The sequence below is a fragment of the Tinamus guttatus genome, unplaced genomic scaffold (genome assembly GCF_059628265.1).
Source record: "Tinamus guttatus ecotype Peru unplaced genomic scaffold, ASM5962826v1 Tinamus_guttatus_pri_ptg000311l, whole genome shotgun sequence".
Lineage (NCBI taxonomy): Eukaryota > Metazoa > Chordata > Aves > Tinamiformes > Tinamidae > Tinamus > Tinamus guttatus.
Genome location: NW_028288845.1, coordinates 3,203,067 through 3,224,197, shown reverse-complemented (window position 1 = coordinate 3,224,197; position 21,131 = coordinate 3,203,067). Strand labels below are relative to the sequence as shown.

Here is a 21,131-nt window from a genome sequence, read left to right as displayed (position 1 = left end):
ATACCAGGAACAAGAGACAAAAGTTCATAACTCCAAAAATGTAATTCTCCAACTTCCCATATCCCCTTACATAATAGAAACTAAATAGATGCATCTTTGCATCAACATGTTGTGCAAGATACTCCAGCTATAAAGCTCTGTCTTCACTCTTCAGGACTCTTGGGTTTTGCCAAACTTGCAACCCTTTTCAAGAGTTGAGACACAAAGCAGCAGCTTTACACATTGCTTTTTAAAAAGTATTTTTCAATTCTTTTTAATTGTGTCTCATTTTCTTGTTTGGCTAATTATAACAATGTTCTTAAACATTAAGCCACCAAAGCTTTGTGCAGAAAACACAAGTATTTACTTTAAAATTATTATGAAAATTATGGACACCTAGACAATACATTCTCTCTTTCTAGCAATGTAGACTCTTTCTAGCAAGACCTCAGCATACACAGAGTACATTTTAAGAAAACCAAAAGAACAACTCACAAGAAAAAACAATACATGCAAGTCTCCAAAACTGGACTAGCCAGCTCTTTATTTTTTTTATAGAATATTTTATGAAAAAAATGAGATATTTAGTCCACCTGTAGATCTAATAATGCCATGATTACATTTCTGCTATTTCCTGTTTTTCTTTAAGACACAAACCACAACAGCTATAAAGTTTGCTCTCCCCCAAAAAGTGTCATCTGCTTTATCATTATATTAGCTTATCATTACAGTTTACAGAGACTGTCCAGCCTTCACTTGCTTTCATTAAAGTCAGTGCAAGACTCATTGACTGACAGGAGTTGAGCTCTCAGAGAATAAGGCAAGGATGCTAACTTTCATGCAATTTGGTGGGGTAATGGGGTATCAATGGAATGCACCTTTACTCAGGTATGACTACATGTAGATAACAGCCACAAAAAACAGATGTTTCACAACAGATCCGGAAAAAATATGCACATGTAAAATGATGCAGATTCTTGCATGCTATGGAAAGTAATATGAATGAAGCTTAACTGACATGGTTGATTTTTTCTGAAAGCAATACAACTGTGTCATCTGAATTTGTTAATTAACATGTTCTAAGAACAGCATTATCCATAAATAATCAGTATTACAAAATTGAATGAAATCTACTATAAATACCTTATTAAAATATAATTACAGAATATATTTACTTGTGCATACAAATTTTCTCTGGTTTTATATGGACTAAGCTTCAGAATTCTGTAAACTGTGAGGCATTCATCGTGCTTAACATGGCGGAATATTTTGTTCAGTTTCTTCATTATTTTATTTTGTTTAGTCCTCTTCCCATCAAACATGCAAACACTGTCATCACCATTTTTGGCTTCACTTCAACCAGATCATCTGGGAGAGCATATATACGAGCACCAATTTTTCGGGCAACGGAAATTGCATACCTTAGAAAATCACAGGAATAAAATAGTTACTTTATTTGCATCTGCAAAGGTGCTCAAATTAACAACAACAGATTTTAATAACAGGACACCTATTCAGTCATTACTTACATGCTAGGACATTACAATTTTCACCTTATTGTGGAAAAAGGTTCACCATGTTAACAATTGTACTGGCAAATATTTTGTTAGTAGTTATGAAAGGATTTATTTTTCTCAAAACAGAAGAGGTTATGGCAGGCTATTGATAAATGACAGTGGAGTGGACAAAAATAGCTATAGATCATTATTTCCTAAAATTTAACTTATTTTATTTGAAACAAATCAACTTACATTAAGGTAAATTCTCAGAGTTAATAAATAATTAAGCTGTATTCACAACATCATGAATTCACGCATATCCTGCCCTTATGGAAAATAAAACATTCCTTTGAAACTTACTTAGCGTTATTCAATTTGTCTTCATCCGAAAGGTCTTCTCTTTTGACCATTTCTGGGCGAACTGCTTTTGGTGCAATGGCATCTATTAAATCTAGAACAGGTAAACTAGTGCTAATTGATTTGTCCTGAAAGAAAAGACAAAAAAATATAAGCAAGGAATTTGTTTTCACTACTCTGTCTTCATAATTCGAAAAACCTTACAGCACATCTTATGTATGTACTGAAAGAAAGCAGTGTATTTTGTTGCTTTATTGCCTCATAAAAGGAGGCCTAATGTTTTCAGCATGTGGAATCTGTTAAAGGTTCTCTCAGTCTTGATATTATTATGCAGACATAAACAGCATAAATTGGTTTTGTGAAAGCAGAACCCCACCTCTACCCAAAGGAGGGAGGGAAAAAAAAGAGGCAACAAAATCCACACCTCTGAAAGAAATCCAAGAACCAGAATTGTCAAGATAATAAAAAGCTGTCTGCATTCACTGACTCCTCCTTTTCTCTTATTGGAACTATTTCCAGCAGGTAGCCTATGGACCTCTCTTCTTATAGCCTTTGGGACTCAGATGGTCTTCCAAGCTTGTATTAGGATCCTAGCTGTGTGTGTGTGTGTCTTTAATATACTGAAAAATGTTTTTTTCTGTTCTTAAAGTAGCAGGTGCTACTGCCACAATTATTTTTCCCCCAACCATTATGGCTGACAAGCAGCCTAAGCAGAAGAGAGTGTGCAAGCAGCAATCAGCAGAGACGGCCAGCACGACTGGCTGCATTTCTTCCAAGGCTTAGCACCAAAGCCCCGTGAGGTGTTTGCCTTCACAGGTTAGAGCTAAGATTGCAAATTCACTGCAGTCCCATAGGGCCTCCCCACTACTTATAAAATGTATATACTAATTATACATTTTAAGTATATGTACATAATAATACATACATTTATTTGGAGAAATTAAAAAGCATGGGATGTCTCCCCAAGACCATAAATCAAAACACTACTTTTTATCATTTGTGCTATTGGCAATACTTTTCCTGCTGCACAATGTAATGCAAAAATATAGACAAAAATTCAAATAGTGAATTACAATAAATCTATCTTTTTTTTTTTATTATTACTGCTTTTTGACATGCTGAACTGTGCCTCTTTAAATCAATAGTTCCTTATTTTTATGGTCTACCATCACGTGATTTATCTTAAAACTACTGCCCCTCCACCCTCCTCCCAAAACAGACATACAAAAAGAACACACACACAAGATTCTAGTAATTTCTACTTATTTATACCAGCATTATTGCAATTGATGTGGAAATGAGAAGTAATCCGACCGAAGAAAGTAAGATCAAGACCTGCCTAAAACCTCTCCTGCAGTAAAAATAAAATATTTTGTTATATCAAATTATTTGATATTACCTTATACCTAAAGCTTACCTAATTCAATTTTGTTACATGAGATCTCTATTATTTTACCTGCTAAGCCCTTATCTTCCTGTTGTGAATGACATCAGCATAACTGCTTCAGTGGGTATAATGAACCTGTATTGAAAGGCTACATTTGTGTGCAATTATCAATGCTCCATTTCTAAAGAAAAGGATTCACACAGCATGACATACCCGACGTAAGTGACAGTTCATGCTTAACACTTTAAAAATGTGAAATGACTTCCTGTATCAATTTTCTTATGTTTAGTGAATGAGAAGGTTCCTGCAGTTTCCTGAAGTATTTGCTGACATTGATCTGTTCTGGGGCACATCAGCCACGCTCCTGTCGCAGGGCGGCAGGCTGGCTCACCTGCACTCCCTGCGCTGCCTCTGCCACTGCACACGAGCAAGGATCCCGAACAGCTACTAGTGAAAAATGGGAAAAATATTTTTCTAATTTCCAGAATTTCTTCCATGCCCTCAAATATAAGAGGGCACAAATCTAAATATTTGGAAGGCATTTGATGTGTCATGCCTAATAAGTTTATCAAAAACTCCCCTTGAAAGTTTTTTTTTAATTAATCTTACAGCATCAGTTACAGTTTCCTTTTTGTTATTTCTTATTAATAGAACTGCAGAATACTTTTGAGGATGCAGAATCTCAAAAGTATTTCCCGATCGGATTAGTCCATGTAATGCGATCCAGTGTGAAAGCCAATTGTTAACAAGATCAGATTAAAAATCCCACTTCTGATTGTGTTTGGAAAGAAGGAAAGTAAATTAATTTGATTACCTTGAAACTGGTAATTGAAGTTTTCTTATTTGCATTTGCGAGTGTCTGATTCACCCATTTAATAATAATTTCATCATTTACTTTTTCCCCCTCTCCAAGGTCTGATAATACATTTAAAGTATACCTTTAATAAAGAAAATAAAAACAGAATCTGAATCAAATGAATGACAGAACACTTCTCTGCTAAAGGAAAAAAGAACAAACAAAATAAAATATTACCTCAGAGCAGTAATGGTGTCAAGTACATATCTGCGTAAGATATCTTTACTTTACAAGCTAGTATTACTAGTTTGTAAATTGCCATGTTTATTAAAACACTATTTAAATATCTGCAGCAGTATTACAGCCTATTTGTTAGTAAAGGCGGTATTTGCATAAACAAAATCCAACATTGTGAAATTTGCTTTTGGATTACAGAGGCTTCAAAAGATTTTTCTGTTTTATTTAAATATGTGAATATAAATAGCCAATTTTGACCTTGAATTTATTAGTTTCATCTTCTCCTTAGTACCTCCCATAGCATTAACTATCATTATAAAAAAGTCACTGTATAATCATGCTATCTATATTATAGGCCAGTCTTTCTATTGGAGAGTATGAAATTTTACTCAAATTATGAAACATTTGCATGTGATGAGAGCATGTACATCTCTACTAACATGAATGCACCTGTTTATTTTAGGTGAGCTGAACACTTGTCTTAAGTTGCCTTGAAATACATTTTATATATTTTTATATATGTGCACACACATATATATTGTATATACTACTCCTAAAAGCACATTACCTTCTCATCAGCTGCCAAACCAAAGCCAAAGTCAGTGTTCGATTACCCTCATTTAGATCATGTCCAGCAATACCAACCAGGGAGAATTTGGCTTTTGTCTTCCCAAGCTCTACTGCATAATTACAGTTCTCAATCTAAAAATAAATGTTTAGCATTTACAAATAATCAATAAAGACCATTAACATCTCTATAAAACAGACCTATAATCTATATATATTCAGAATTAATTTGGTTTAGTATTACCCATAGTAAGATTTGAGGGTAGAAAAAGATTTGAATAGAAAGATAGCCTTTTTTATAGGCTATGATTTATTATTAAATCGTAATGCAGCTTTACTATTCTTACAGATAAAAACTATGCACAAATTCTCCTGGAAGAATATAAAATTGCTCTGGAAGGAAAACATCTGGTGTATGAGCATTCAATGCAATAGCCATGTCAGCTCTGAAATTTTTACTTAGCTCAGTTAGACCCCAGATTAAATATTATGAAAAATTGTCCAGATTTAGAAACCAAAGTAATATACTGATAAACCAGCTCTTTATTCCTTGATATAATACCCAGAAAGCTCCCTGCTCCACCATTTTTCTTGCCAGAAGTGTCCCAGAACATACAAATCACCCAGTCCAGGAGGAATACTACGAACAGCACCATGGCAGTCAGCAACACTGCACTGTATGACAGGGTATCTACGCACCTTCTTCATATTACCCCCGAGGAAAGGATAAGGAGGTTTGTTTACATGGCTCCAATTGACGGGCACACGAGTCATGTCATACAATTGGAAGATTATTAAAGCATCAGAGAGGTCACTAATCAAAGAAAAATAATGTTTTTAATTACAAAAGATTGAATTCACAATGAGAGTACAGTACCTACATCAGATCTACGACCAGTACATCAGACTACTGCAAGTGTACATAAAGCTATGAAAAAATCCAGTTACATATAAAAAATGTTTTGGTCCTCAAAGAGATTAGCTTATCCTACTTATTAATTCCTGACTTTATGTGAATCAAATTTTACCTTCAAAATTATTATTTTCACAAATATCATTGAAGGAGGGCATTTTTTTTTCCTGCTTTAATTAAATGATTGCTTACTTAGGATAGGTATAGATAAAAATATCTAGGTAAGCAAAGTTTATTGATCTGTATTTAAATGTCAAGTACTCATGCATACTCTTCACCTGCATCCTTAAAGACTCATCAAAACGCTAAAATTATCTGAAGAGGAGTATTAAGGAAAAGTACTGCTTTCCTATGACAAATTACACTCCAGAGGATCTTCAGCTGCTTGCCAACTTAAATGAGTAGCTAGCTGTAAGCACTCTCCATTTTAGTCTATTTATAGAGAATATGACTTCACAGAGGTGATAGAAGAGTAACAATTAATTATAGGAGCAAGTATACATGAAAGCAGATGTTCACAGTTGCTCTCTATTATTACATCTGTTATTGATGGCATTTAAATTAACTACTAGCACAATTTGAAAGTAATCAGAAACATCTTAGGAGCACACTAAGAAGTCTCTCCTTTTCTGGCTTGTTCACAGTGAAATCAATTCATTTAAACTATTTTTATCTATTAATAACATTTAGATTTATATTATAAAAACAACAAAAAAGCATGCCTTATAAAACACAAATTGTCTTCTTTTTCCAAGCATAATTTTACTTCAAATACAAGTGAATAAAAGAAGCATATAAAACAATTTAGGTCTAATATTTCTGTATCCTGAGTGAAATAAATTCTAATATGATTCTACAGATCAGTTCTGAAATTTCTCTTGCAACTACGTGGGACGAAAGTTGGAAATCACTATATTAACAGAAGCAAAACCTCCCTTTCTTAATGCTGTTACTGAACTCTAAGAGATGCTCAGAATATCCACTTTATTACAGCTAAGAGAGGTTAAAAAAAAATCATGAAGAGGGACAAAAAATAAAAGCCTTACCTGTATAAGTGGTTAACATATGGGCTTACACCCAGTGAATTCATCCAGTTTCTAAATGTCCTTTCCTCCTTACTTTCTCCTGAACAGAAGAAATTCTATATAAATTACTTGGACACGGAATGTTTAAATGACTCATATATGTACAATCAAGTTAATCTAAATAGTTCCTTCACTACATTTTTTGTCTTAGATTTAAGAGTTAACTTCATCCTTTCCATTACAGTAGTCTTATATAACTAGCATGTATTAAGCATAAACTCTCTAAGGTTTATTTCCCCAGCAGTACACAGCAATACACTACCTGCATACTAAAAAATACACTACCTTTAACATTTTAACAATGGATTTGTGGCAGTTTTGTTGTGAATCAATGCTGCTTACACTATTAGCTCTCAAAGAAAGACATACAATAATTAGACTGAAAATCTGAGCCTGGAATATCCTCATTGCTTTGTTCTGCTAGGCTGATTATCTAGTGAATAAAAATGGAAAGGATATTGGGAGGAAGCAGTTTCCTCCCCACCCTTGCCCTTAAAGAAGAATAATGTTTCAACAAGAATTTTCTTGGCTTTTTTGTTTGTTTGTTTATTCATTTGTGGGTACTAAGTTTAAGAGATTTGTGTAGCATGAACTGTACAATATAGTGCTGAAGTTCAAGTTGAACACAGAACATCAAATGTTTTTGTGAAATGAAGCGAATGTTTAAAGGGGCGTTTATCATTAGAAAAGAAAGAAAATCTGTTTAATACTACTTTTTCAAGAAATAGAGCTATGTCATAACATGAAGTTTTAGACAAAGATTACAATTCTAATCTAGGTGTCTTCCCCTTTTATACAAAGAATTCAAATACGTCAAAATACATTTAATCAAAATTGCAATTTAAAATTAGACATTTCTAAGAAAGATTTCATATGTAATTTATTCTGCTGAAAAATATCAATTTTATAAAAAACATTTCAGCCAAGTTAATAATTAGAAAACATATTAATCATTTTTCCTCTTTTTTAGTTATGAAGTATTTTATATGCAATTCAAGTTGCATATAAAACTATGCAACTTGACTACTTGTATACTATTTGTTTCAAAGAATCACTGAAAATATCACTATATGCTAAGCCAAAAGAAAAACACTATTTTGCAACGTCATCAGGCAGTCAGTTGTTCTCATTCATTTCTTTCCACAGTAGAATTTAAAAGACAGTGAAGGGTTACACTTTTGGACAAAAATATCAAATTTCTATTTTTCTGTAAAAAAAGATAAAAGATCAAGCAGAAGCATGATACAAAATAAGTGACATATATTAATAGTACCATAAGAGGTTATAATATTTGAAGCAAGCCCCCTTTTTTGGTGAAGTCTGTAAGGTTACTGATTTTGGGGGTTAGTTTGCAAAGTCTGAAAAACCTCCACTTTAAAGCACTTTAGGGACACCAGTATATTGGAAAGACAACAGCTATATTATTCAGTGAAGTCAAACAGATACTCAGTGAGATACTCAGCAGCTACACCCAGACTGAGAATTTTAAACTGCATGCTTAATACCACTGAAAGAATCTGAAGTAGACAAGCAGGAGCAAGAACGTGCAAATTGGGAAGTGCACTTCTGGCTAGCAGAAACCCAGAAACTAAAGATAGCATACTATATTTAATATGCCACTTTAAACAAATCCCTTTATCATGCAATACATAAGCATTCATAAGTTTTCCAGATGGCTGAGAACTGACCCATTTTTTCTCTCCATTCTTTTATTCAAAATATACCTTGTGATCCTATCAGGAGCATATCTTCTGCTGTGCGGTGCAGCAGATAGCCAAAATCATAGGAAAACTGCAGAAAGGGGGAAGAGCTACACAAAAGAAAGAGGAGCAATTTGGTAGTATCCTTCACATAGCCATCCTTCTTCTCTGAGATCATTATACTATGGAATTGAGTGGGTAGTAGCCGTAAGGACGAGGTCAGGAATTCAAAGGGCTCCAAATACTTAAACTCTTTATGAAAGACAACAGAGCTTAAGATGCAGTTTTGCACCCCAAATTCAGCTGGCCTAAACCCTCTCATACTAACAGCCTTAAAGGCTGCCAATGGGCTAAGCAAGAGCAGCAGCAGAGGCAGCATACACACTGAACATACTGAGGGATATGTGGGTGGATAAAGTCCCTCCTCTTCCTCCCCGCTTTTGCTGTGTAGGCAGCTACACACGAGGGACGTGCTCTCTGCGTACACATGTGCACATCACCAGACTCATGAGCAGAACCAGCCTTTCTGGAGAAGGCTGCAATTGATGCCCAATGCTTGTTGTCTTAAAGCAAGCAGCGAACAGACCTGTCACACTTTGGGGGCTAAGCGGGAGGAAATCATTGGAAAGAGAATTTAACACAAGAAAACAAAAGACTCTTGAGAAACTCTACTCACCCACTTATCCTCATCCATTTACAAGCCTAGAGATTTAGAGCTGGGTTCACGGAAGCTTCCTGCTGGTTAACCCCGCAGAAAGAACTAAATAACACTTGACAAGTTCAAGTCTTGTCACAATTTACATATGCTGTATGCTTTTTAGCCCCTCCCCCCTTCTTTTTAATTATAACAGCATGTTAAAGCAATAGAAGAATATAAGAACAATGCAAAAAATCACCCAGAGGAAAAGGACAGAGGTATTTATAACACTAGAAAAAAAACAAGACTGCAGAATAAACACTTTTATGAAGTACAGAAAAGTACTAAATACAGTACCTACATTAGGAGGGGTCAAATCTGCATTTCATGAAGCAAAATAGGAAAGCAGTATAAATCATGAGTCAGATTACAACAGCCCATCTATGATAAAACTACATCAAAATTAATGTCTTATTTTATACATCAATGTCATTAAAAAGACAGTAAAAACATCGTATTTTATGGAAGAAAGCATAAGTAACAGGAAAAAAAACCCACATGAATGTTATTGCCTTTTAGCTGAAAAATTACTGTGATTATTTGTATCTATATGCCATCACAGGAGTTACTATTAATAGAAGGAGGAATATCCTATACTTGCCCCTAAAGAGGAACAGTGGCATGACTGTGCCCTGAAACCTATACTGTAAATAGCAGTTCAAATTTGTCCAGTACTTACCATTACAAAGCCTAGTGCTTATATAGTTAGGGGCTTAACTTTTCCAACTTGTTTTCCCTGAGACTTTGATCTCATCTACATATTTTAGGAAAGTTTAGAAACCAGTTCAGATGTTTTGTATTGTGCCAAGAAAGTTAGAAACAAGCTTTCAATATTTCAAATAACAGTAAAGATTTTCTGCCAGCTGCAGCTTTATATTCAGAAGAGACAAGCTGGACTGAACACTTTCTACTTCCATACACTTCTTGTATGCATTTACAACAAAGCTGCAGCAAAGGAAGAACAGACCTTCACTTTGTTCATTCTTCCTGGACATCAAAGACTGCCATGACAAAGGGCATGGCAGCTGGGAAAAGGCAGACTGCCTCCTGTGCTTAACACCTCCACTGCAGCTGGCATGCATGAAACTAGCAGAGAAGACAGCCTGAGACAAGAGTGGCCTGGCAAATACAAGATTTGTTGAATAGGGATGCAGGGGAACAGTCAAGTTGTGGAAAGAGGAGGAGCAAGAAAGAGGGAATATAGACTCACCTAGATGGTAAGGAAACCTGACAGGAATAGTAGAGGAAGGCAGGAGTAGGCAGTGCAGAGGAATGTGTGAACATTGTTGGCGATTCTCCTGAGTGCAGCAAGCCTCATTCTCACCATTCCTCTGAGATCAGAGAACACTGTGAAATACACTGGCAGGACCTGTTTCATTATCTTAGATTAGCTGGTCCACAAAAAGGGGAACAGTCATATATTACTATCAATAATTTGTGATAACTGTCCCTTTATCTCTAGCATTAGGGATCTAGTTAAAGTTTCAAACTTGATTCCATAGAATCAATACAGCTTGCTGATCCAGAAGCTTCTTTTTTATCAGTTTTCTGCCTTTCAAAGGAGCAAGCTAATAGAATATAAATACAGATACAAACACTGAAAAGTGCTTTTAAAAGCAATTACAATGCATAGTCAAGCACTCTGAATTAGAAAAAGCTAGAATACTTGTATATCAACTAAAATATAAACAGGACAGCAGGAAGAAGCACATGCAACTAGAAAGGAAAATAGAATTTTTTGCTCTTGCAAATGAAGTGATAGAAAATTATTAGCAATAGCCTTTGATCAGATCAACATAAGTGAACAAAGTTCCACATTCCAATATTCACAGTAATGGGCACTTCTATTGTCAGCTGATATTGAAAGCTAATGAGAAAGCTTTATGTACTGCTGTTAACACAGGCACCATCACACAGGGATTCTATATTGCAGTCTAGAAGGAACACTAAAACAGAGATCACTAACATTCTTATCTCCTACATGCTTAGCAAGATGAGTACCTTCTAATAAATTGAGATCATATTCTGAATTGTCAGGCTTGTGCAGGGCTGGATACGTGTTAAAGAGATTTGCAACAAAAGCCATATTGAGTTTAGGGTTGCCTGCAACCACATCAGCTGGAGTAACAAACTGCCTGCAGCCCAGTTTTTCAGCCTGTTGGAGCATATATTCAGCTCTCTTCAAGTCATTTTTTTCCTGAAAAGAAAACAGGCAAAAAAAGTAAGTAAAATCAAAATAAAAATTAACTTGCAATGAACATCAGCACAAACAGAATATTGAATATAACTTGTAACTACAAGTATCACAAAGGTGAGAGACAACTCAGAAGGAAATGAGTTAGTAACTGAATTACTGTTAGAATGAATTAACAGTCAGTAATTCAACATTTGTACACCCTACTTGCTCTAGAAAAACATCTTACATGTTATTGATACTGGTTTATAACCTGTTAGAAAACATGCACACATAAACTGAACATATGAACAAGATGACTTGTATTGAACACTCCCTCCTCCCTCCCTGCAAAAAGCAAAACCAACCAACCAACAAAAAGATCTCTTCACAGGAGAGCAGAGGCTCCCTTCTAAAAGATTTTTTTTTTCATTTAAACGCATTTTTGCATGGTTTTCATAATTGATGAAGTCGAATGAGATGCTACTTTTTAGAATTCTGATTGATACATATATCTTCAGCAGCTGTTTAAATTTTGGAGAGCATTCTCAAAGTAAACTTTTCAAGCAGCATGAGGTAGCAGCTTACAGAAAAGTAACACACCTATCGCCTTACAATTTTTTGCTTGATGGCTGCCATACTTCCCTTCCCTGCTTGTTAATGGAAGGGCTGACATTATCTCCGAATTATATTTGGTTTGAGGAAGGATCACAAGAGCTCTGGAGTCTACTCTTTTCCCTTGTGTAAGTTACAGAACAGCAAAATTGAAGCAGGATACTGCAGGTCACTGTGGAGGACCCAACTAGAAGGGAAGAAGTTGGCATTAAGGTAATTCCAAAATGCACACAACTCCAAATTGTAGCTCCAAAATGCTTATTTGAATCATACAGCTCCAAATTTTAGACTTGAGGATGCACAATCCTATTCTAGCACATCCCTGCATCTTTACTCAGGTTTTTCTTCATTCAAATTTTTGTGTCATTTAAGAATCTCATGTAGCATTTGTACACTTTACAAAACAAAAGGGGATCCTTGAACAGCTCTGTAGCCAGAGTGTTAGGCATATGGATAAAGGTCTCCAATAATTCTCTTTATGCTTCAGCATACTTACATTAAACCCTGAAAAGTCAATTTTTATGGGAACTTCTTTAAAATCATCTCCTTTGGGTGCAATCTGATTTAATAGATGGTAGTATGCTCTTGAATCCTAAAACAAGCAGTAAAAATATTTAAGAAGATGCAAATACTTATTCTTATATAGGCATGTAGTGCTCTAACAGTCTGATGACTGCATACCTTAATATCTTGACTGAAGTTACTGATTTTCTGCCACCCTGCATTGGCTAGATGATAGTTTACCCAGCGTAGCAGGAGTTCTTCTGGAGAAAGCTTCATTAACTGATCTAATTCTTCCCCTTCATTTAGCAAAGCAATGAGAGCTAAAAGCAAGTTTGAAATAAAGCTGAAATCATTGCTATCATGGTCTCAAAGCATTTAATTACAAATTGGACACATTACATACTCTTACCTTCATTTCTGGAGATCTCAATATCAGCAAAAAGGCCAACTTTAATGATCTGCCATAAGAGTCCTAATACCAAGTGTGGTTTTCCTTCCTGCAAATCTTGTGATCCAATATTGACAACTGTGCAGCCAATAGCAGATGCTGAGTTCAGGGCCAGGTTTAGGTTTTCCTATTTGGGATATCAATGTTTAACAAGTTGAAAAGGTTGTGATTTTTAGTAAATTTGTTCATGTTAAAACTGCAAGTGCAAAGGTTATTAGGCAAGTTTCTGAAGTCATAAGAAATAAGTCAGTGGCTCGTAGTGGACCGCTGCACTTCTTTACTTCCCCCCTCAAGTCAGATGTCTTATCAAAATTCAGCAGAAAATAGTATTGACACTATTAATATGAGCCCACCAAAACACCGCAGACCACTTTCCACAGCCTAGATTCTCGAAGAATAGTCTAACCAAATTAACTTTTTGTAATCCATTAGTATCACATACACAAATTGAACAATATTGCCCAAAATATCAGGGCATCGAACCTGTGGACATACGTGTTTATACAGAATTTTGCTCTTTGCAAGAGGCTACTGACATCCTTGTCATTCCATCTTGGTTCTGTACAGGCTGATTTTTTATTTATTTATTTTAAATCAGCTCTTTAACTGTAATTGAACAGACAGCATAAGAAAATGACATCAGTTCAACATTCTGACGCTGAAACTAAAGCTAGTAATTGTCACAGATGAAACACTTCAAGAAAAAACTCAACAGGTCTCAAACATTGCTATTCGTATTTTCCTGTGTCATATTTTCACTACTTAAAGAATCAGTGTAAGCACGTGTACTATCATCTTTGCTGATGCATCTTTTTTAAATAGATGGAGATTACAAAATCCACTTGCAGGATTTAGCGTCATATGTTTTGAATTTTCTTATTTTAATATCATAATCTGCCCTTTCAAGTGCACAAAGCAAAAAAACTGCCTTTTAACAGAGGTTCTTAATTAGCATTTTCTTTTCTCATTAGGCTAACAATTTTGGTTCTACTTCCCTGTTCCAGATAAGTTTTCTTCTGCCCAAGGTATGTCTTAAAAACTTTCTGTTCTCAAACATGTTCATAACTTCAAGCCACTTTCTCTTACTCAACACAACTAAAATAAAACTTCTCTTCTTTGATCCAAGGCACTCTCCGCTACTGAAAAATGCTTCATCCTATCACATAGCATGCAGTCACACAGATACTTTCTATATTGTATTGCCAAGATACAACTGTTGCTCTCCACTCAGAAGTTTAAGATTATTTTATATAGATACTTCTAAAGATTAATAAAGCAAAAAGCAGAATAGCAAACATGGAAAGAGTGAAGGAAAGCAAGAGAAAGACAAGTTTTCTTTATGCATTCTAAGACACAGAAGAGTCAACCATACTTACTAGAAAATATTACTTAATGCTTTAACATTTTAAAATACATGACTTCCCCCCCCAACCCCGGCCTCTCTCCCAGGAAGACTATACTTAAAGTTATAGAAGTATGTTCTACTTCATTTGTAACAGATTCCTAATTGTGTAGTACTTACAGAAACTGTGAAAGGAGTGAGTTTCTTCTTATTTATAGCCCTTTCATCAATTGTATCTGGTTGCGAAAAGTTAATCATTTTGCTAAGGAATAAAAGTCAAAATTTATTCAAGATAATAAAATGTTTCCTGAGAAATATTATTTGCTTATAAAGCTTTAGACTGTTTGTAAAGTTGCCTTGTGATAAGGAGTACATCCTCCTCTCTCTCCTCCCTGTTAAATAATTGTTTATCTGAATAATTTGAATAATTGTTTATACTGAAAGAGCAAAGCATGGCTGTATTTTCAAAAAAAGTTCGTGGTAAGAATATAACTATAAACTAGTCTCTTGGGAAAATATTTATATTACACACTAATAACCTGAATTTATATGGCATCTTAGAACTTCATGTATCTCAGAGATTAATTAATATCAAAACTAATGAACTAATCCTTAGTTATTACACTATATGGATAAGTGCTAGCTTAATTAAACAGAAAGTTACAGCAGCCTATAGTACTGTATGCTCTTGCTTTTGCCACACATTTAAATCAGGTTTTTGTTCATCCAGTCCCATGATACAGTAAGTAGATTCATTAAAAATACTTCAAATGGCTATGATTTCTAAATATCAACAGTTTATATCATTTGTAAACAGTCTGCATGCATCTGGAATGTATCATTACAGATTTGAATTTGACAAAACTTATATAACATTTGCACAGTGATATACTAAAAATGTACTAAGTATGTTTTACTATGGGTAAACAGGTTTTCCACATGATTTGTTGAAATATTTAAGAGTCAAGTCCTGATGTTTAACACAAAAAATTTCCATGAATTTCCCTGTGTTTAAAACTTAACCTTTGAGATGAATTTCTTTTCCTCCTCCTCTCAGCTCTAGACTCACCAAAGGAGAATGCCATCTGCCAGGGACTTAAAGAGACTGGCATCTGATGGGTCCATGGGGAGGATATGCTTACAGTCTGGGTCATCTTGTAGAGCTTTATTTATCCAATTAACAAAAGCAACTTTTTCTTCCTCTGAAAAGAGCAATGTTAAAATAATCAATTATCATTTCCATAAACACATACTGCTGAACAGCAAATTAGGGTCAAATAAAAAGCTACATCTGCAACAAAGTCCCTCAATTTCACAGGGGCCAGTTACGAAAGAAACTGGATAATGGCAAAGCAAACAAGAAAAAAAAAATACAAGTGCAGATTTATCTTTATCCTACTGTACCCTCTAAACATTTGGTGATTTTCTCTAGGAATACATGGGAGTCATAACAATATACTGATAAAGATATCATTGCTTAGTGAGTTTAGTTTCTCAGTGATTACACTGAGAAAATGAAAATTTACAATCAAAACTGTGCAACATCTCTGTGTGTATAGCTTTGGTCTAAAATGCAACATTTTATTTTGCCTTCCCCTAGGACTTCAGAGACTAACAATATTTCTGAGAGTATCACCAGAATTGCTCTACTGTATTTAGCTGGTACCTTGGCAATTTTAAAAAGAGTCTCTCTTTCTCTCTCTCAATATCTAGTTTACAGATTTTATGTCTCATCAGAACCAGAATAAACCCACCCACTCTATCAGTATCCCAGTTCCCAGAGTACAAGTAGCATTCTCCTTACTTTGCTCAAAAAACATACAAGATGAATAATTACATCTAAGTCATTACACTTCTAGCACACCGCCCAGCTGATCATAAATCAGTTTCCTGATAAAATCAGGTCAGTGTCTCTCCCCTAAAAATGAAAGGGAGTCTAAACAATTAGTGCCCATCCTACAAAACTGCTTTTGAGATGTGATCAAGTGTCCTTTGAGACATATCCCCTCTACTTTGGGGATATACCAAGTGCAAATGCTGTTAACAAGGATAATACTTGGACAGACAGAGGGAGCACTGCCATCTTCAGCTAATCAAGTGAACCTTCCTCATATACAGAAAATTAATATCCTTCTAAAACCACAGCAAAATCAAACTGCAAAGTCATCGGGCACAATTACCAGTGCACATGACATGCCACAGGGGGAGCTAGAAAGACACACAGATTATTTAAAAAGCAGCTTCTCAAGCGTGAGTCAAAAGCCACACAGGTGTGAACAATTCTGTAATGGCACTGAGACAACTCAGGGGGCCATACTAGCCAGAAAGTCTATATATGTTTTTTATTTTGGTTAGCATTGTGAAATGAAAACTGGAGATTCATTTTTATGGAACCAAAGGACTAAAAGCAAGTTGCCTTTGATATCTATTTACTAGAAATAGTCCCTCCAAAGACCAATTATTTGTTTCTGCTTGTCAGTGCTTTTCATTTTTTTGCTCTGGCAAAGATACAAAATCTTACTTCTGGGTGCAGCACAAAGCTAGCAACAAACTGATCAGCCCACATTTTAATAAAGTGCACTAGTAAGCAAGTATCTTGTGCATCTTCAGATGCTTTTCTTCTGTTAGATTGCTTTGAACAACAACATTTTCCACTAAATATTCCTTCTCTGTAGTCCAAGTTTCAAGGCTATTTCCCAACCCCTACATAATTTGCCCCCCCCCCCCTTTTTTTGTTACCTGAATAAGAGTGCTGTGTCCCCTCACTAGATATCGAGGATGTTCCCCCGATTGCTGTAATGCCCTGCTTTTTGTTTATTGTTTTTCGGAAAGATTTGCTAACATCTTTACTCTTCAATTCCTGAATAATCTGGAATAAAAGAATAATAGAGAGCATTTTGTGACTGGTCATACTTTCAACTACTTAGCAAATAGCCTGACTCCCTTTGTTATTTACATTGGCTCCTGTTCCAGAAGGAGAGAAAAAAATGTACTATATTGATAATATTAGCTCAAATCCCCTCCTGAAGCCTACATACTGGATACCTAATATATTATTGATCAGTGAGTACATAAGATGCTAATTTTAAGTCAACATACTAGCTCTGCAACAATCTAAGTAATTTTTCAACAGATACTTAGTAAAATATATTTTCATGCAGGACTAGAGCATACTTCTTCCACTTACTTGATCATAGGCCTTAGAGTAAAAGATTATTGCATGACAGTTATATACCTTCTTATATAAGCTGACACAGTTTTCCAAGTGCCTGTAATATTAAATCAAGTTAGGTATACTGACAGATGTCCTGAATTAGCCCAAACACACTAGAGATCTCAGAGCTCATAATGAAGTATAGGCAACACATATGGGTCAATACTCAGATACAAACAGATGCATCTCAGCCATGAATCAGTGCAAATTAGAATTTTGTGAAGAAACGTCTACTTAAACAAGTAATCTGCTTCAATCAACATCACTACTATAAAATCCCAGCAACAATTATTTAAAAAACTCACAAGTTTTTCAATCCTGAAAAGATTTTGGTTCTCTTGAATGAAGTGCCCTCATCAGTGACCAAAATAAAAAGTTTCTAAATCAAGCAAATTTGTGTGAAAAATCCTACCCTATTCCCAGTAAAACACAGCACTTAGTATAGCGATTGCGCATGGTAGTGCGAGCACAGTGTATCACTAAGAATTCAAGGTCAGTATCTGTAACAATCTACATGTTGGGCAGAGCAAGGGCTGACCCAATAGTTCCTTTAATAAATAATCCATGACACTCATCTTTGAGGAATGAGAAAGCAGGACTCATTGGAACTACTGCATTCTCATGTGCTGCCCAATTAGACCAACAAAATTAAGTAACAAAGTCAAATATAATGACTGGGAAATACTTATAAAGAATATTGTAAAGTTCCCATTCTCAAAAAATTACTTAGTCATATCATTTAGTATATCTTTGTCCCAGTGCTCATCAGATATTGGACAGCCTAGAGACTGTCTTATTAGACAGGCAAAGGAACACTCTGTATAGTGCTTTGATTACAAGATTTACTAAGATCGATCCATGGGGTGAGAATTCAAAGGAGCTGAAGGCAGAGAAGCACAATATTCTGCAGCAAGTCAGCCTAGACATTGGAATTCCTAGGACATCACTCTTCATGCTGTTAAAAAGCTGAGAAGTAGTGGAAGAATAACTTTCCTGCACTCTTGATAAGTCTCATTAATCAGCTCCTTCTGACTCATACATCTTTATTCCTCTGTAAGTTGCATATCACACACAGAGGAAAAAGCACAGACATTTTTCTGACGCAAACATTAAAGCATATTACACATTCTACACTTTAAGCAGTAACTTAATAACTAATTTATACTTCCTTTTAAAATGAAAAGTTATTAAAAAAAACAATCAGCTATGAATTAGAGGAAAGTTTAAGAGGAATGTCTTACAGAGACAAATTCTTCAAAGTTGATTTTTCCGTCTTTGTTGCTATCTGTTACTGCAATAATTTTTTCTACAATCTCCCGGACTTTGTAGCCAGGCAAGGGAAGGCTTGCTTCTTTAAAAAGGTCTTGAAGCTCATAATCACTGACATACCCGCTGTTGTCAATATCTGTAAAATGAGAATACTTACTGTTTTTATGTTCACATTAACTACAACAAAATAAACAACCCCTTTCCCCCCACCAAGTATAATTATTATTGAGAGTAAATAAAGTGTGAGAAATGGCACCGCAGTTCTAGGTGAACTGTAGTTCTCCCTTTGGCTTACTGCATATAAATACAAATGAAGGAAAGCATGGGGGTAAGAGCCACAGCTATGTAGGAAGTGTGCCATTTTGTTTTGTATTTTATAAAGGATTATTTTATAATCCTAAAGCTGATACTACAAGATGATAAATCTATCAATACTAAATTTAAGCCTTTATATCTTAAAATTCCAACAAACTCCTCCATAAACCTTCAAATTAAAGGAAGATCAATTATTATCTTACCTCTTATTATAGTATTTTCCATTAGTAAAAGTTTTATATCTGAAATTCAGATCTTGTGATAGTCTACCACAAGAACTCTACCCAGCTCTGCATTTTGTTCCTTATCCTAAACATCTGATAAACATTTTCTAGTTTTCAAAGCTTTTGATGTGGTAAGGCTTAGCTGTGAAAAATAAATCCAGGCTGATCTGTATCTGTTCATTAAAGGTGACCTTGCCTAATGTATTAACTTGCCCTGTTGGAAGCAGTTTGTACTGCCACCCTCACTTTGCTTGCAAGATGACATGTCAGGAACTCTGCCTACAGCAAGGTGTTAGAAAGCCTTTTTTTTTTCCAGCAGGAGGTTGAGCTTAGTTTCACAATTCTTAGTACAATAAAGTACCATTTTACAAACCTAAAATATGGTTTTATCCACAGCATTGCAGGAAATTAATTTTATTAAAAAATATAGATATAAGTAAGAAAAACAGCCAGACTCATACAAACAAGGATTTGAAAATGTCAATCAAAATAAGTGTTACTTGCATATATAGTGAAATATCATATTAGAGATAAAGTATTTTTAAAAGAAGAAAGGCAAAGCTACACCCCATAGACAACAACATAGATTTTTTTCTTGGGAGTTTGAACCTCATCTATGTAGCATAACTAATGTATGCCCACTGCTTTATATATTTAATGCTAATATTTTTGTTTGACAACAGATTTCAGCCTCTTTCATCATTACACAAAAACTCTTGATATATGTGAGTTAATATTTTCCCAATTTTACACATGATGTAAGGTTAAATAATCTAAGAGACTGTCACAAGTAAAGTAGCACAAGTCAGAAAGAACTGAGACCTTCTGGCTTCTCTAACTTGTCAATGTGCATGTCCCACCCCCCGCTTTTTTTTCTTAAAAAATATTTTCTGTAATACAAAAACACAATCAGTAATTGATTGTAATTGCTGCAGTAATTGATTTTCCAATAAAAAGTTGAAGAATATATTATAGAAGGGCTTACTAGAGAAACATACTTGATTTTTAGACATTAATTTATTACTCTATGCTAATTTCCCTGTAACCCATGCTATTCTGTGTAGCTTCTACCCAGTCTCATAAGGAGTCTAAGTCTGGCAATAGAGAACAAAACATGGCACTATCAAAACACAGCAATTCCATAACTATTTCTTTCACAAAACCTATATGGCTCTGCAGTATTAATGGAATTGTTATTTGCTCAGCTAAAACATACCTATTTTACTAAATGCTTCTCTTAGTTCTTCAAGCTCTTCACGAGAGATGGTAGTTACGTTGTTTTCCATCTTCTGACAGCAATAGCAGTTGTCCTCAATTGCTTATGCCTAATAATAAACAGACAGTTTTATAAGGCATCAATTCTTTAGCAGATGCTAAAAGAAGTTATTGATATTTGCAACACAAGGTACCAAACCCTAATGTCATCTCTAGGCCCGCGCAACTTACATGCATATGAAGTGCATTTAAAGTACCTCAAATATGCAGCAATTCCTTTTCCTGTGAATTTATAACAGCAATGACTTTTTCATACAGCTGATATTTTCATCTGAATAGAATAAACATTAACCAACAGTCTACCCTCACTGCTTGAGCAGTTTTTCAGTGTCAAAATCTTAGCCTTTCACTTCAACAAACCAATTTCAGAAAAATTAATTTTCAAGTACAACACATTCTCATGGTCAATGAGGGGACAGTGCTCCAGGGGACCAGGACCTAGTGCTGCACTGGGCACTCTAGCATTTGCCCAAGAGTTAAACTCAGTGGAATACTTTTAAATACCTCCCTACGACCAACAGTCTGAGGCAAAAGT

General features: G+C 35.0%; 1 protein-coding gene across 1 annotated transcript; it reads right to left on the bottom strand.

Annotated features, from left to right (window-relative positions):
• Window positions 1-1,059: 1,059 nt before the first annotated feature.
• PLS1 (plastin 1) lies at window positions 1,060-20,648 on the bottom strand. The gene is made up of 15 exons (XM_010218368.2): window positions 20,538-20,648; window positions 18,755-18,918; window positions 17,039-17,168; window positions 15,369-15,501; window positions 14,480-14,561; window positions 12,919-13,084; window positions 12,687-12,829; window positions 12,502-12,597; window positions 11,219-11,414; window positions 6,782-6,860; window positions 5,522-5,636; window positions 4,824-4,957; window positions 4,037-4,160; window positions 1,839-1,963; window positions 1,060-1,400 (listed from the first exon to the last, which is right to left on the bottom strand). The coding sequence occupies exons 1-15, from the start codon at window positions 20,605-20,607 to the stop codon at window positions 1,265-1,267; spliced, it is 1,893 nt and encodes a 630-aa protein (XP_010216670.1). The 5' UTR covers window positions 20,608-20,648; the 3' UTR covers window positions 1,060-1,264.
• Window positions 20,649-21,131: the final 483 nt, after the last annotated feature.